This window comes from Myripristis murdjan, chromosome 6 (assembly GCF_902150065.1).
Source record: "Myripristis murdjan chromosome 6, fMyrMur1.1, whole genome shotgun sequence".
NCBI lineage: Eukaryota > Metazoa > Chordata > Actinopteri > Holocentriformes > Holocentridae > Myripristis > Myripristis murdjan.
In genome coordinates, this window is record NC_043985.1 from 25,630,365 (window position 1) to 25,644,892 (window position 14,528).

At 46.5% G+C, this 14,528-nt stretch overlaps 1 protein-coding gene across 1 annotated transcript in view; it reads left to right on the forward strand.

The window, feature by feature from the left end:
• The first annotated feature begins 490 nt into the window (after positions 1-490).
• brsk2a (BR serine/threonine kinase 2a) overlaps positions 491-14,528 on the forward strand; it is a 192,266-nt gene continuing 178,228 nt past the window's right edge. The window contains 1 exon segment of the mRNA XM_030054053.1: positions 491-865. Coding sequence (XP_029909913.1) covers positions 772-865 — 94 coding nt within the window. The 5' untranslated portion in view covers positions 491-771.

Sequence of the window (14,528 nt, forward strand, 5' to 3'; positions counted from 1 at the left end):
TGAAATATTGATGAGCAGTGTTAACTCCTCTGGTGAGATACAACTTGATAAGGAGCCTGAGCTACTTTATCTTGAACAGATTAAAAATAAATAGGTCAAATGTGTAACCTCTGGGGTTCAGAGCCCTAAATCAGGGATCATACCCCAAAATTAACTTTTTCCTTTCAAAACCCTAACTAAGTGTTGTTGTTTTCCCCGCTCTTAAAACTTACACTGATTCACTAAAACGTTCTGTTATGTGAGTTTAAAAGAAAAATATGTATGCTGAAGATTAACAGCTGGACAAATTGGCTCCAGGTGAGCCCACCTTCAACTCCATCCCTCGATGTCACAAGCTGCAACTATTTTGGAACGAGCGAAGTTGCTCCAGCAACAAGAAACTGGGCGGTGCTACACGGGGCGTGCGGCTCCCTGGTTGGCTCGCCGCCTTGTCAATCATCCCCGGCGGCTCTGCAGCACCTCCCACAGACGCACAGCGGCAGCGCAGCCTCGTCCATCGACAATGATATTCAGACTGTAAGGCACTTGCGGCTCGTCTGCAGCAAAAGGAGAAAAGAGGAGCGAGAAAGCGAAAACCTCACCTCCTCAAACAGCGAGTGAGGGAGAGAGAGAGAGAACGACAGAGAGAGACAGACAGAAAGGAGGTTGTGGAGTAAAAAGAAGAAGAAAAAGAAGAAGAAGAAGAGGAGAACGGCGGCTCGGAGCTCCAACGAGGAGTGTGTTATTCTCTGCGCTTTATTATAAAGTCTCTCATTTCCACACAGATCCGACATGTCATCGTCCGGTAAAGACAACAGCGGTGCCCAACATGCCAATTACGTGGGACCTTACCGCTTGGAGAAGACACTCGGGAAAGGACAGACAGGTTGGTTGGGACAGCTTGCTCATTGCATCTCCCTCTCGCTCTCTCCTCTCTCTCTCTCTCTCCTTTAATTGCATAATTTATTTTCGGAGCGCTCCGCAGCGAGTTGATATTTGGCCGGCTGGGTGTCTGCAGGTGACAAATAACTAACCGCTTAGTTGCAAACACCTGCCCTGCTTTGTAGGGAATTTGAGGGCTGTTTTGTGCCAGCGCTGACACAATTATTATTCACATTATGGGACAGGAGGGGATTTGGGTGATGTTGCTTTACTGGTTGGCGTGGGACTGGGTGTGTGTGTGTGTGTGAGAGAGAGAGAGAGTGCGTGCGCGCGCGTGTGTGTCAAGGATCAGTGTGGAAACCATCCAACACCACGAATGATGACAGTGAGAAGAGCTATGAAAATGAAGTTCTTGTGTCCCGCCTCGCCTGTGTGTGTGTGTGTGTGTATGTGTGTGTGTGTCCAGTGATTTGAGCACAACGCCGCTAATCCTGATTTGCCTGATACCTTGATCTATTCTTAGTCCGTGCAGGCAGGCTAGGCAGGCGTTTCTCCTATAGGCTCTGACTGCAATGCATGGGTTCCCTCCGACACCCCACCTTGACATACATTACACCATGAGCCTCTCGCAGGGCTGAGAAAGAAGAGCTACACTGATCTATATTCATACACTCCAGGGTTTTGAACTGGGCTTCCTGAATGAGAAGCACCAGCTGCTTTAAATCTCAGCATCTCACTAGGAACAGCAATGACACTGCAGTTTGTGAAAGTTGATAAAGAATAAGACACGAAACTGCATTTGTTTCCCCAAGTGTTGGACACTGTTTTGTGACAGGCTTGTATGCTGTGTGTTGGACCGCTGCTGTGTATGCTGTATGTGCATGTATAGTACAGTTTGGGCTCGCCATGCACGCACGCACTGCCAGGGGACGCGGTGGTACCTGGACAGTGAGGAAGAATCCTCTGCGGTCAAGTGCACGCAGTCAGAGGAGCCATGTGAAAGGAGAGGCAGGCACAGCCCTGTGTCGGCAGAGATGGCAGAAGGAGTGATGCAGCATGCTCTGTGCAGCTAGCCGTCCTTTAGAAGAGGCAGAGAGAGAGGCAGAGAGGCACACTATCTTTCCTTTCCTCTCCTCTCCTCTCTTTTCTCCATCTCCTCTCCTCTCTCCTCTCCTCTGCTGAGAGATTTTCCTCCCATCTGTTGTCTAAAACGGCTACAATAGGCGTTACTTCCCCTACCCAGTCCAGCTGGTCATGCTGAGCTGCCGTGTGTGTGTTTATCTGCGTGCGTGCATGTGTGTGTGTGGGTGTGTGTGTGTTCCCTCAGACAGCGTTGCCACCTTGACGTAGTGTCTTGGTCAGTTCATTCACCTGATCCACCCCGTGTTCACCAAGGGGTTTGTCACATCGCCTTCCCACGGTGTCAGTGTACCTGTGTGTTCATAATTGATGCCTCTCCTTGACTGTATGACTGCACAGAGCCTGTTAATTACATGTGTCCCAGCAGAGATCCGTTATTGAATTTCAATTTCGAAAAACATGCTGCATCCATTGACAGTTTAGTAGATACTAGTTGCAGTGTAAAAGGTCATACCATATCTGCAGCGTGATACATTTACTACGATTTCACAGCGTAAATTAATGTTGCAGGCTTCGTGCCAATCAGCAGTTTCATAACAGATTCATAACAAATGCAGTATTAAAAACATCTTGGCTAGTCTCCCTCTTTCCTGCTACTCATGTTAAATCATTTGTGTTCACAGCAGGGAGCCGCGACCAGACTGAGCTTTCTTTCTGGGCACTCAGGAGAGTTTAATGGCTGTTTATGGTGGTTGAAAGCTGGAAATATGGTCGGCTAGGTACAGACGTTTTAATAATGTGATGCTGTATATATTTACCTGAGAGTGGAATGCATTCACCGTACTATTCTGACATGTCAAACCCATGGAAGCGTGCAGAACGTGAGCCACAGGTCCTTGTGAATCATAACTTCTCTCCGGCTTGGAGGCTTCCTCTGCCCTTACATGTCAGGCCATTTCGGAGTGTCATTTTTTTTTTAGAGCATTTCAGCTGCAAAGACCTTTTTGAAATTATCTTTGAATGCTTTTGGCCTGGCATTTCAGTTGCATTGAATGTTTCAGACTTATAGAAATATTTATAAACAGGGGCGTATGTATGTGTTATGTTATGAGAAGAATCAATTGGTTACTGGCGTGTGTGTAGCCGCTCCATGCCAAACCAATTCAGATTAATGACAGTGCATAATGTCCCATTTGCCCATTAACCATTTGTTAATCTGTCAGATCTCTTTCCCAGGCCCAGAGGAGAGGGTTGGCCTGGCAACTATGAGCGCCCAATGGGTTAGTCTTGAGCATGAGTGGCAGCTGGGACTGTCCAGTAGTTAAGTCCCCCGCTGGCTCTCCCAGGCTGGGATTGGCTGGTATTATTAGAGGGAGAAAGCGGAAGGCCCCTGGTTGATCTGACCATCCTGCTCAGAGGAGTGGTGCTGTTCCGTGTTCATTAAGCGATTAGGCCTTGTCCTGACACACACACACACACACACACACACACACACACACACACACACACACACAGCTACTGCAGTGGTTCTGGTTTGGCTTCCTGCTCTAATCCCCTACACAGCCAAAGTCCCCTCAGCTCTCACTCACGCACTCACGTGGCCCAAGGAAGCATGGGCTGAGCTACTCCAGCTTAGCCGCACGGCCCTCCCACTTTACTATACAAGCTCAGATAGACATAGACAGGCTGCATGTACACACTTTAGGATGCATGGAGTCACTGCATGTCTTTCCCAGTCAGGGGAGGGCTATAGCGAGTACAGTACAGCTTTTCTGCCTACTTATCTGTCTGTCTTTCACATGCTCCCTATCTCTCTCCACTTCTTTGACTTTTGGTTTTATTGCTTTCCTCCTCAATTTCTCCTGGCCGTGTGCGCCATGCTTTCTTTGTCAGGTGTGCAGCAGGCCCTGAGGGGGTCTATAGATTCGGTGTGTCTGCATGGCTGGCTCCTGATTGGGGATGAAGTCACAGAAGCATGGAGGCCATTTTAAAACCACAGATAGAGTTGTTGTGCTTGAGTGGCGGAACCTGGCCAGGGCATTATGACTATGAGATGGTTCATATAGCGCCTGTTTGGTGTCTGCGTCTGAGTGTGTGGACTTAAAATGTGTGCGTGTGTGTGTGTGTGTGTGTGTGTGTGAGATTCCTATGCAGCAGCTTCTTCATAACTCATGCATTGTTCTCCTGCTACATTGCCATTCAACTCCCTTTTCTATCAGCCAGTGTAATAGCCCCATACTCCGTCTGTTTGGTTGTGTAACCTTGTTCTTTATTAGCTTCACGAGCCTTGGAGGAGTTCTAATTGATGCTGCTTTACTATGGTAACCTGACAACCGAGGGAACATCATTAAAATGTAGAACTCCCTCTACATTTCTTCATTACAACAGGGGTTGGAGTCACAGCTTTCTTGCATTTCGGAATCTTGACGCTCTGTTTGACAAGGCTGAAGGCTATGGATTTGTGTTTTCGCCAGTGCGTCTCCTCAAGACAAGCTGGCTCACCATTTTGCTCACTAATGCACTGGAAAGCACTGCCGTGGGTTGCTTTTTACTCTGTTCCTGAAGGTTGTTGATTAGTGGAATAGAGGCCTATTGTCTGGAAAACACTGCCGGTTAATCCAGTCTAAGCTGCTGTTTCCATGAGACTTGGATATTGACTGGGTTAAAAGTTGTGTGCGGGTGTGTAGGCTCCTTGGTTCTTTGAGTGACGTTTAGATAGTCAGATTCTCTGTGCTTCAGGGGCTTCCATATTGACTGTCCATCTGACAGCAAGCTGCCTGTGATGCTCTCTCTCTCTCTCTCTCTCTCTCTCTCTCTCTCTCTCTCTCTCTATCTGCCATAGCAATGCTGAAGTGGAAAGACTAAGGCCACAAGGCATTTAGGCCAGATTCCAGCCGTTTTTGCTGTCTCCATGTCGGTGAGATCTCTTGCCGGGTCATGACTCTGGGCCTCACTGTCTTTCTATTAGTGTGTGTGTGTGTGTGTGTGTGTGTGTGTGTGGCGTGAGAGAGAGAGTGAGGCGCAGAAGAAGAGGGAGAGAGAAACGTCCATTTTTCCCATTTCCCCTCATCTGTGTGCACTCTCATACTCACACACTATTAACATATTGACCATTCTGGGGCACTAGTGAAATGCACAATAACGTAAAACCGTTAATTTGACGTTGACTGATAGCGGGTGAGCTGGTGATAGGTGAAGCAGATCAATGGGCATTCTCCGAGATTTCCTATCTGGCGGAAGTGAGCCACGCTATCACAGCACATGATATTCCTGATGATGACAAGTGAGGAGGGGAGAGCCCAGTCGATGCAGTCAATGGAAAACCACTTTGCAAATCTGCAGAAAGTGGCCTGAGTGTGTGTTTGTGTTTGTGTGTGTGTGTGTACATGCGTGATCCTCGTGAACGAGGCAGGTGCTGATACTCGCCGTGACCTGTGCGTGGTGTTACAATCATCTGGTCTCCAGCCGAGCGCAAACACAGGTGGCTGTCTTCACTGTAGTCACAAGATTGCTCATGAAAACAGCCGCCGGCTTTGACCTAAAATTGGTGAAGGGGACCAAATGAAAGGCAGCGGTGATGGACCCGTGCTCTGGTGGGCCTGTTCGAGAATTCAGGTCAGAGCCCTGACCCAGTGGCTGTGCTGCGCTCCTCCCGGCTGGGCAGCGCCTTGTCTGAGACAGCTGGATCAGAGGTGTGGAGCGCTAAGCCAGGCCTGCACCGTCTCAGCTGTTTGACTGCCTGGCTCAAGTCAAAGCCCTGCTCCCTCAGCCCTGAAATGTGTCCTAAGTGGTGTGAGGCTGGACTGTGTGTGTGTGTATGTCTTTGCTGATACACTGCTAAAATCTTTAGTGGTCATTTAATCTAATAATCAGTTTGAAAATGTTTTTCTTAAAACAGGTAAAATCTGCCAGTGGGATGGAATAACCTTACTTGTTTCCAATGCAATTAAAGTTGGCCTCAGGATTTTTTTTTTTTTTTTTTTTTTTTTGGCAAAAAGTATAAATATGTTGAGACAAGGCTGAGTAAGGCAGATCAGCCCACTAGTATCAAGAGAAAAAAAATCTGGAAACAAGTTGATAAACATTGGAGACAAGTGGGATTACCTCATCCCCCTGGCAGATTTTGCACTTGTTTTGAGGAAAAAAAAAAAAAAAGATAGATTTTAACATTGAAAATGAGACTAACTGACTTGTTCAGAGGTAATTTCTGCAGTGTGTGTATGATGTGTTTGGGCTTGTGTGGTTGTATGAATATTTACTGGCTTGTGTGGACGTGGGTGTGTAAGGCCACTGTTGCCTCATTTCTGGTAATTTCTAGGCATGGATAGGATCAGCTCACGCACACACACATACACACACACGCAGACACAGACACAGACACAGACACTAACCAGGGATGAGCTTGTAGCCTTTTTGCTGTCTGTGACTTTGGGCTAAGGTTATATGGTGATGGTCTCTGTCATTTACTGTGCCTCTTCCCCTCGCTCCGTCCCGCTCTCCCTCTCTGTCCCTCTTCCCCCGGCCAGTCAAGATTCATACAGAGATGCAGCCATGTGGTAAATCAGACAAGACCTCGGTGGAATTGCATCGATTGGGAGGAATGTATGTAGCCAACGATTTTCAAAGATTAATGATGGGGAAAGAGGTGGAGAACCGCGGGAGGAGGAGGAGGAGAAGAAGAAGGAGAAGAAGAGGAAAAAACCTTGGGCAGGGCCGAGCACAAAGCGGTCTTGAAACATTCTGAGTGCAGTGGAGGTTATTACTTAAGGCACTGTATTGATCATTCTCTTCATTATTTCTCCCCTCCTCCCTGATTTTCATCTCTCTATCACTGACCTCCAGAGGGGAAAAGGGCTCAATCTTTAGATGGGAGGTCAGTGGATAAGTGACGGACTAGCAGACTAAGCTGTGTCGTGCCACAGTAGATCAGCGTGTGTGTGTGTGTGTTTGTGTGTGTGTGCTGCTGAATTTTTTTTGGATAGGCCCCATCTTGTCCTATTTGGGTCCTATTTGGGCTTAACGCGGCGCATCCACCGTCAGTGTTTCTCTCACCTGTTTCTATAGCGAGGAGAATCAGGTTAGGGCGACATAGTGCTATGGTCCATTTTTCCTCTGTTACAGCAAGACACAGTACACACACGCACACACACACACACAAACCAACACACACGCACCCATCCATAGTCATACTCACACAATCTCTCTTTTTCTCTCCCTCACTCTCTCTCCCTGTCCATCTCTGTCTCTCTATTGCTTAGCTTCCCGTCTCCGGCTCAGCTGCTGTGTGTCGTGTTATGCGTTATCGCCTCATGCTATTTAAAATTTCACGGTGCCAGTTTTCCAGCGCGGCAGAGAGAATGCAGGCAGAAACACACCATTTCTGCTCTCGCTTAGCGCTCCAAATTGTTACATTTGTTTAGGACCTCGCACTGTTGCTTCAATAAAACATGCCTCGTGTGTCACCAGACATCTCTGTCTGTACCAGCCCCGATCTGTGTGCCCTTTGAAGCTGCCAGTCAGCCATTCAACCACTCAGTAGCTGCTTGCTGATCCTAGCTGCTGTGTCTTTTTGGTCTTTGTCAACAGGAGGCATTTAAGACATACAATATTAAAAGTCCGTGCACTTAGCAATAGGCTTTATCAGCCTGCAAGGACCCGTTTCTCTCCCTCTGTCTCTCCTCTCGTCTGAGGTTTGAGCACATTGTGGCTGTTTTCCTGCTGCCTTTTTGGCAAGGTGTTCCATTAAAGAACATCAGAATCAAATGTCTGTATCTCGCTCTCTGTCTCGCTGTCTCTCTCAGCTCAGATTAACCCTTGCTGAGCCGCCTGTCTGGCTCTGACTCTGTGAGAACGCTGGGTTGGTTGCCAAGGTTGGTTGTCTGGTTGTCATGGTTTCCCTGCTTCTTGCTGGTTCCCAGTCTGCCCTCACAAAGAAAGAAAGGGAATGCTCTCTTTCTCTCTCTCTCTTTCTCTCTCTCTCTCTCTCTGTTGCTCTCATTGTCTTTCCCTCTCTTGCTCTGTTGCTCTCTTGCTCGCGAAGCAGCCAAAATCTAAAGTTAGCATCATGATAAAATGTGAAATCCTGTGCCGCTTTGTGTGTTTGCATCTTTATATGACTTGCTGGGGTTTTTTGTTGCTCTGCTCCATTGTGTCTCTGGATGTGAGCGTGGGAATGGATATGAAAGTGTGTGTGTTCACATGTAAGCTACATGTGTATGTGTGTGCACGCTTGCGTCGCTCGTGTGTTTGTGTGTGCGCTCGGACATACGGTCATGGATCAGACAGGCTTGCCCTGCTCTGTGCTCAGCGCTGTGTGCTGTGTTCCCATTTAAATCTGGGAGATTAGCACATGTGGGGAGCCTAGGCTTTGGCTGCTGTCAGCTCAGCTAGCCTTGGCAGGCTGTCCTCAGATCAGGGGCGAAGCTCTGGACTCCCCCCCACTCAGCGCTCTCTGTCCTGCTGCACCTTATCCATTAACACATAGACGGGTGGGCTAGTGACCTTGACTTTGGTACAGTCTGCTAACTGCTGCTACGCACTTATTTATTCACAAGGCAACATTTAATATAAAGTTTTCAAAATTTGAAGAAAATGTAAATGTGCTTGCTGAGTTCAAAGTGCTGAAGTGTTAATGAATTGCTGCTCTTAGTATAGCAAATGAATGATGTAAATGATATGAAATATACTGCCTTTGCATCAGCAGGAGTACTGGCAGTCCTGTCCAAAAAGAGTGCGTCAGTGAGAGTGTGTGCGCTCATTTAGTCTTTGCAGTGAGTCTTAGATGGCAGGAGGAGGGTCATTGTGATGCATGCAGAGTTTCCACTGTCACTTGCTGTGTCGTTTGCTCTTTAGGCTACGAGGCACTATGCCACCCATGCTTGAAACACCTGAGATGTGGCTTGGCATCTGAAGTGAAGCAGACAGCCCTCAACGAGATCGGGTTAGATGAGCACGACTGGTCACAAACCAACAACCTGCGCTGGCCGCCTGTCTGTGGCACAGACATCAGACGCTTGGCCGGGCTAGAGAGAATTAACACTGTGTTAGCCAGCTCGCCTTAGCTTATCTGAGGAACCAACATCAAGAAGGCTGTGATTCACCAAGACAGGAGCGGGAGCCGACCCGGTTTGTTATTCTGATGATGCTGCGGGGTGTTGTTGCCACTTTATTGGAAAACCACCTGGATCACAGGTGTTACTACATCAGTGGTGTGGCCAAGACAGGCTGGTTCTTCTGTTCTCTTTTTCTGTTTTGCCACTCCATCAGAGAATGGGTCAGTGCTTTGAATTTGCTGCCAGGTGAAACTCTCCGTCATCATTATGGATTAGGATGAAAATCAGATCGTTGCGAGATGTCATACTTGAGGCAGCAGCTCCGGTATGAGTCTCTGTGTTTTTCCCCCTTTTGGCCTGAATCGTGGGTTCAGTCTGTGCTACTTTGCTCCAGATATCTGGCCTTGTTGTACTGGTTTGTGAAAGTATCACAGTATAAATCTTTTAATACAACCACCATGCTCTCCCATTTGGCTTTTGCCCTATTTTTATTGGCTGAATTTCCACCAGTCAGCATCTAGCCCTCTCCCTGTACAGTGATGTAACCTTTTTTTTTTTTTTTTTTTTATTGATGGCCAGCAGAATATTCATAGGCAACGTGACTCTTAACAGCTCAAAGGATCAGGTATCGTTTTCAAAATGTGTCACTGGGTTATTCAACCATGACTATTTTGCCTTGGGTCAATTAGTTGAAATCAGTACTGGTGTAATTAGAAGATTTATGAAAACACACCCTGCAAACCCAAACTCAAATATTTATTTTGCACTAAATCATTATTAACTTTCTTTTCCCTCTAATTGGACAAGAATCGGCGAGTCGGTAAATCAAATTTCATCTTTACTGTAAGGTCAGAAGCAGTAATGAAGGCCTGAGTACAGATTATGAAAGGTCTTTTAGGAAAGGAATAATCCATCAGCCAGATGACCTTTTGGCTGACCCCAGCGTGCACTCTGCAGCTACTGCAAGCATCGCGGGTCGCAATATGTGACTTAAGATATGAACAGCAGAAGCTCTATATCTTTTCTTTCTTTCTTTCTTTCTTTCTTTCTTTCTTTCTTTCTTTCTTTCTTTCTTTCTTTCTTTCCTGGCTAATGGGACAGTTGATGGAGTGATTAAGGCAAAGAGTGAGGCGGCAGGGGAACATTTCATCTCTTTATCCCAGATGGTTGGCTTTTTATTCAGTACCGAAAGCTGCTTATTTCAGAGATGGCTGCTGATGTTGCGGCCATGCTTGCATGCTGCAGCGTGTGCATGCGTGTGTTAGTATGTATGTGTTGTTGTGTTTCATTGCACACGGCGCGCTCCTTTTTCATGGGCTTTCTGCTGATACGTACTGTAACCGAGCCTGAGAGTTGTAACTCATGGGACACACGCAGATGAACATGAGAGAGACAGAGAGGGAGGGGACAGGCTGTAAAAAAAAAAGAGAGACAAAGTTGCTGAGTGAGAGAAAGAGTCACAGCAGTAAAGCATCTCTCAGGGTCAATGCCTCTATTATTATTCAAATCCTGTATAGCACTCACACAACCACATGGACGCATGGTCGCACGAACACAGGGGCGCGCAAACAGACAGGCGGACGTGGAAGTGCGCACACACACACACACACACATGCGCACGCACACAAACACTTACGCAGGAATGTGCTGTGCAGCAGCAGTGTGGATGATTTTTAGTTTCTACTGGAATCCCAGCTCTCTCTCTGACTGCAGCAGAGCTCTGACGTCATCACTGGGGGAAATGCAGCCACAGCAGGAAGGGCTGCTGTCAGTACAGAGCCTGAGGATACACACACATACACACACGCTCACGCATAAACACACACACACATACTCACGCACAAACACTTTGCCATGCCTTTAGGAAATTTAGGAAGGCAATGCCTCTTTTCTCCGATCCTGTCCTCTGTTTAACCTCAGCTCCGTTATGAGTACAGGAGCTATGGAAAGTGTTTCACACAGCCAGTATATAGAAAAATTGTATTGATGTTGACTTGAGACTTGCACATACATGCCTTTTCATGGATTGGAAGCCTCCTCGCTTGCCTTGTGAAGAGTAACCATAGCAACACAGTGACACGTTTTCATGTGTTACTTCACATGCAGATAGCATGAGTATGGCTGTACGCATGTTTGTGCGCATTCATTTGCACAAGTTGAGTTGTTATTTTGGCTGGTCAGCTCTGTTTGCTGTCTCTGGAAGCTATTTTGATGTATTATGGTTTGTGTAATGAGAGCATGAGTATGAGCAAACAGGTCTGTGTCCATTTGTCTGTGTCAGCGTCTCCATGCTTGTGCACATGCGCCTGTGAATGTTTTAGAAATACTGAAGACATACGCAGGTCTACATGTGGCGCTGCATTACTTGTGATTGCGTTGTTATGTTTGGAATCCAGTGATTTTTCACCCTTTGTGCTTCAGGGGCCGTACAGTAGATGCAGCTTGGTCTAGGTTTATCTTGACTTCAGCAGTCTAGTGAATCCCTCATGAGCTCCATTTAATTATTGTATGCTTTATTGAAGTTTTTGCAAGTTTTCAACTTATAGGGATTTGTGAACATCAATACTAACTGAAATTTTCCTGTACTTGAAATATTCAGTGCCAGTGTTTAAAATTGACACTTTTTCCTCCAACAAATAACAAGTGCCCTCTGCTCCTGAATTTTATGCTTGTTAGGATGGGAAAAAAAATGATTGGACAACACAATTCAAAACAGTGCTTTTGAGATTCTTGTAGGCTTGGCAGTTCTGTAAAGCAGTTGTTGAAGAGACTCACTTGCTGCCTTTGAATGAACAATTAAATGCTGAAGAAATCTGCAAAGAAGTCCAGTTTAAATGTTGTTTTTATGTGGCTGTATTCATAGAAGTAACACTACCCGATTTGTAATTAATGCCCAGTATTAGCCCATTATACACCATTCTATCCCATACTGAAAGACTGTTTATTGTGGCTGACTTAGTAGATACTCCACCACCTACTAATTGCCCCTCCTTCTCCTCATCTTCTCCTATATCCATTATGATCATTCTCCTATTTTCTCACAACCCCTCCCCTTCTTGACCCCTCTTTCTCTTTCTCCCTCCCTTCCTCCCTTGGTGCCTAATGGAGGTATTCCCCTGCAGCCTCAGACCTTGTGCTGCCATTCTGCTCAGGTAGGGCTCATTTCATGCAGGGCGATTAGATCTCACTGGCAGCAAATGGGATTTTCAGAGCTGGATAAGCCAGAGTGTTTTGGGCCTGCACAATGGCAGGGGGAATTCAATTAAATCTTTACATACACTCCCGTGCATTTGTGCGCATGTGCACACGCGCATGCAGATGGCACATGCACTCCTATCCACATGCATTCTGCTGGTTTCAGTCAATCAGTCAGTCAGGCATTCATTCACTAACTCACTCACTCACTCACACAGATACACACACACACACACGCTCAAGGAAGCATGTGCATGAAAAGATCCACATAGACACACACACACACACACAAGCACACTAACATGTACACTTCAGTGGCTACGGCATTTAGCTGGCTTTATCTGCATGGCTTGGCTAATTGTTTTAATCCCTCAGCTATATGGAGCCTGGTATAGGCTGTGAATAGTTATGAGACTGTCTCTCAGTCACCCCTCTTTTAGTCCCTCTGACTCACGTTTCCTCATCTCTTTCATACAGTAAAGCAAAAGAAAAAAAAAGCCCTGCTCGAGCATAAAAACATCCGTAAATAACACATAAAAACATTTACTTTATGTGTAAATGTGTAAAAAGGCTAATTTGATATGGAGGGAGATTGTCATCGTCTCTCTAATGGAAGAAATGTACCCTGTGTTGGCTTTATGGGCCAGAGCTGGTAATTGCTTGTAAAGACTGATTGGAGCAAAATGTACCGTCATACTTTATGTTATAAACCACAGGAAAAGACAGCAATAGTAATTGGACAGTGATGGACTGGCTTAAAGCCCGCGCTTTGAAAATAGGAGCGGAAAAAAGATGCTAGCGCAATTTACACGCGCTCTTCAAGTTTTATCATCTGTCATTCAGTTTTTTAATTCACTTACTCTCCCGGCATAGCGTGCAGCCCGCTGCTCCTTTCCCTGTAATGGAGAATTTAGAGGGGCGCTTGTTTTTAACAGGACAAAATAAAGATCTTTCTTAATGAGTTTGGTCGGAATGAGAGAATGCATCATCTTCTGAGTTGGAAATAGGGAGCGTTTGGCCTTGTTGGCTCATGTTTCTAATGCCCTTAAGCTTGTGATTGTGTCTGTATGACTTGGGCTGATTAGGCTTGCTTTGCACCCGAATTCATTACTCCTTCTTCGCCTGTGTCATTATACCGCAACCTCTTATATTCACTCCTTAATGAGGCTTTATGAAATATTCAAACCTTTACCTGGAGGAGTTCAGAAACAGCCTCTGTGTGCGTTTGTGTGCCCGCGTGTGTGTGTGTGTGTGTGCGTACCTGTGTGCTCGTGTCTGTCCATGAGGGTGTATCAGCTCCTTTTGATCTCTCTTTTTGCACTGACAGACACAGCCAGACAAGAGACAGACAGAGGAATAAATTTACACACATGCAGAGTACAGACAGACATGATTTGTGTCTCGCTGTAATGATTTGTTATTCCTGAATTTACCGTCCCAGCTGATGAAGAGGCCAGACTAGATCAGGCTCATTAAACCTGAGAGATATGTGCTTGTTGGCTGGGTGTCCATGTTAGCCCTATCCTGGGCCTCCTCTAGTCTTATTTCACAATCCTGCCTTCCCTCTCTCTCTCTTGCTTGCTAAGTCCACCAGTAAATCAAGCAGAACCTTTAATTAAAACACACATCCTTTCCTGCCTTAAACAGTGTAAACAGGCACAGCTGCCGGCACGCACACACACTACGCTCAAAGACATACACTTCAACTAGGAACACAAAACACATAGCACTCCTCTTCCTAGGCTTCTGTATATCGAATCCAAACTGGCACAGTGAGGGCTGGACATTAACATCACCACCTGATTACTTAAAGGGCCGGTGTCCTTAATTCCTCAGTTCTGTGTTAATTTAGGCAAAGATCTCCTTCCCCTCTGTCAACCGTCCCCTCCTGCCGTTGCACCCTTTGAAGATCTCTTTAATGAAGTGCTCTTGTTCGCTGGGAATCATACTGTAGCGGTTTCTGTGTCATGTGTGAGGAGTCCCATGTTTGAGGCCGTAGAGGTGAGAGCCGAGGTACCAGGAGCTCCACCAAGGCGTTCTCCTGGGGCTCAGGATGTGTGTCCAGATTACGGAGAGATTCATTAGGCGCGTCCCAGGACTCATATCAGGGACTCTTCTGGTTCACACAGAGAGACGCTCCGCCTCGCGTGCCCCTCACCTTCACATGCACCTCACACACATGGCGGTCTCATGTGGTCTCACAGAGCGGCTAAGAGTGATTGGTGGAGAGGCAGAGAGGGGTTCTCTTATCTGTGTCTATATGAAGCAGCCCTGTATGAAGTGATTACTGGTCTCCCTTCGGGCTCTTGTACAGCTTAATCGCGAAAGAAAACAAATGGT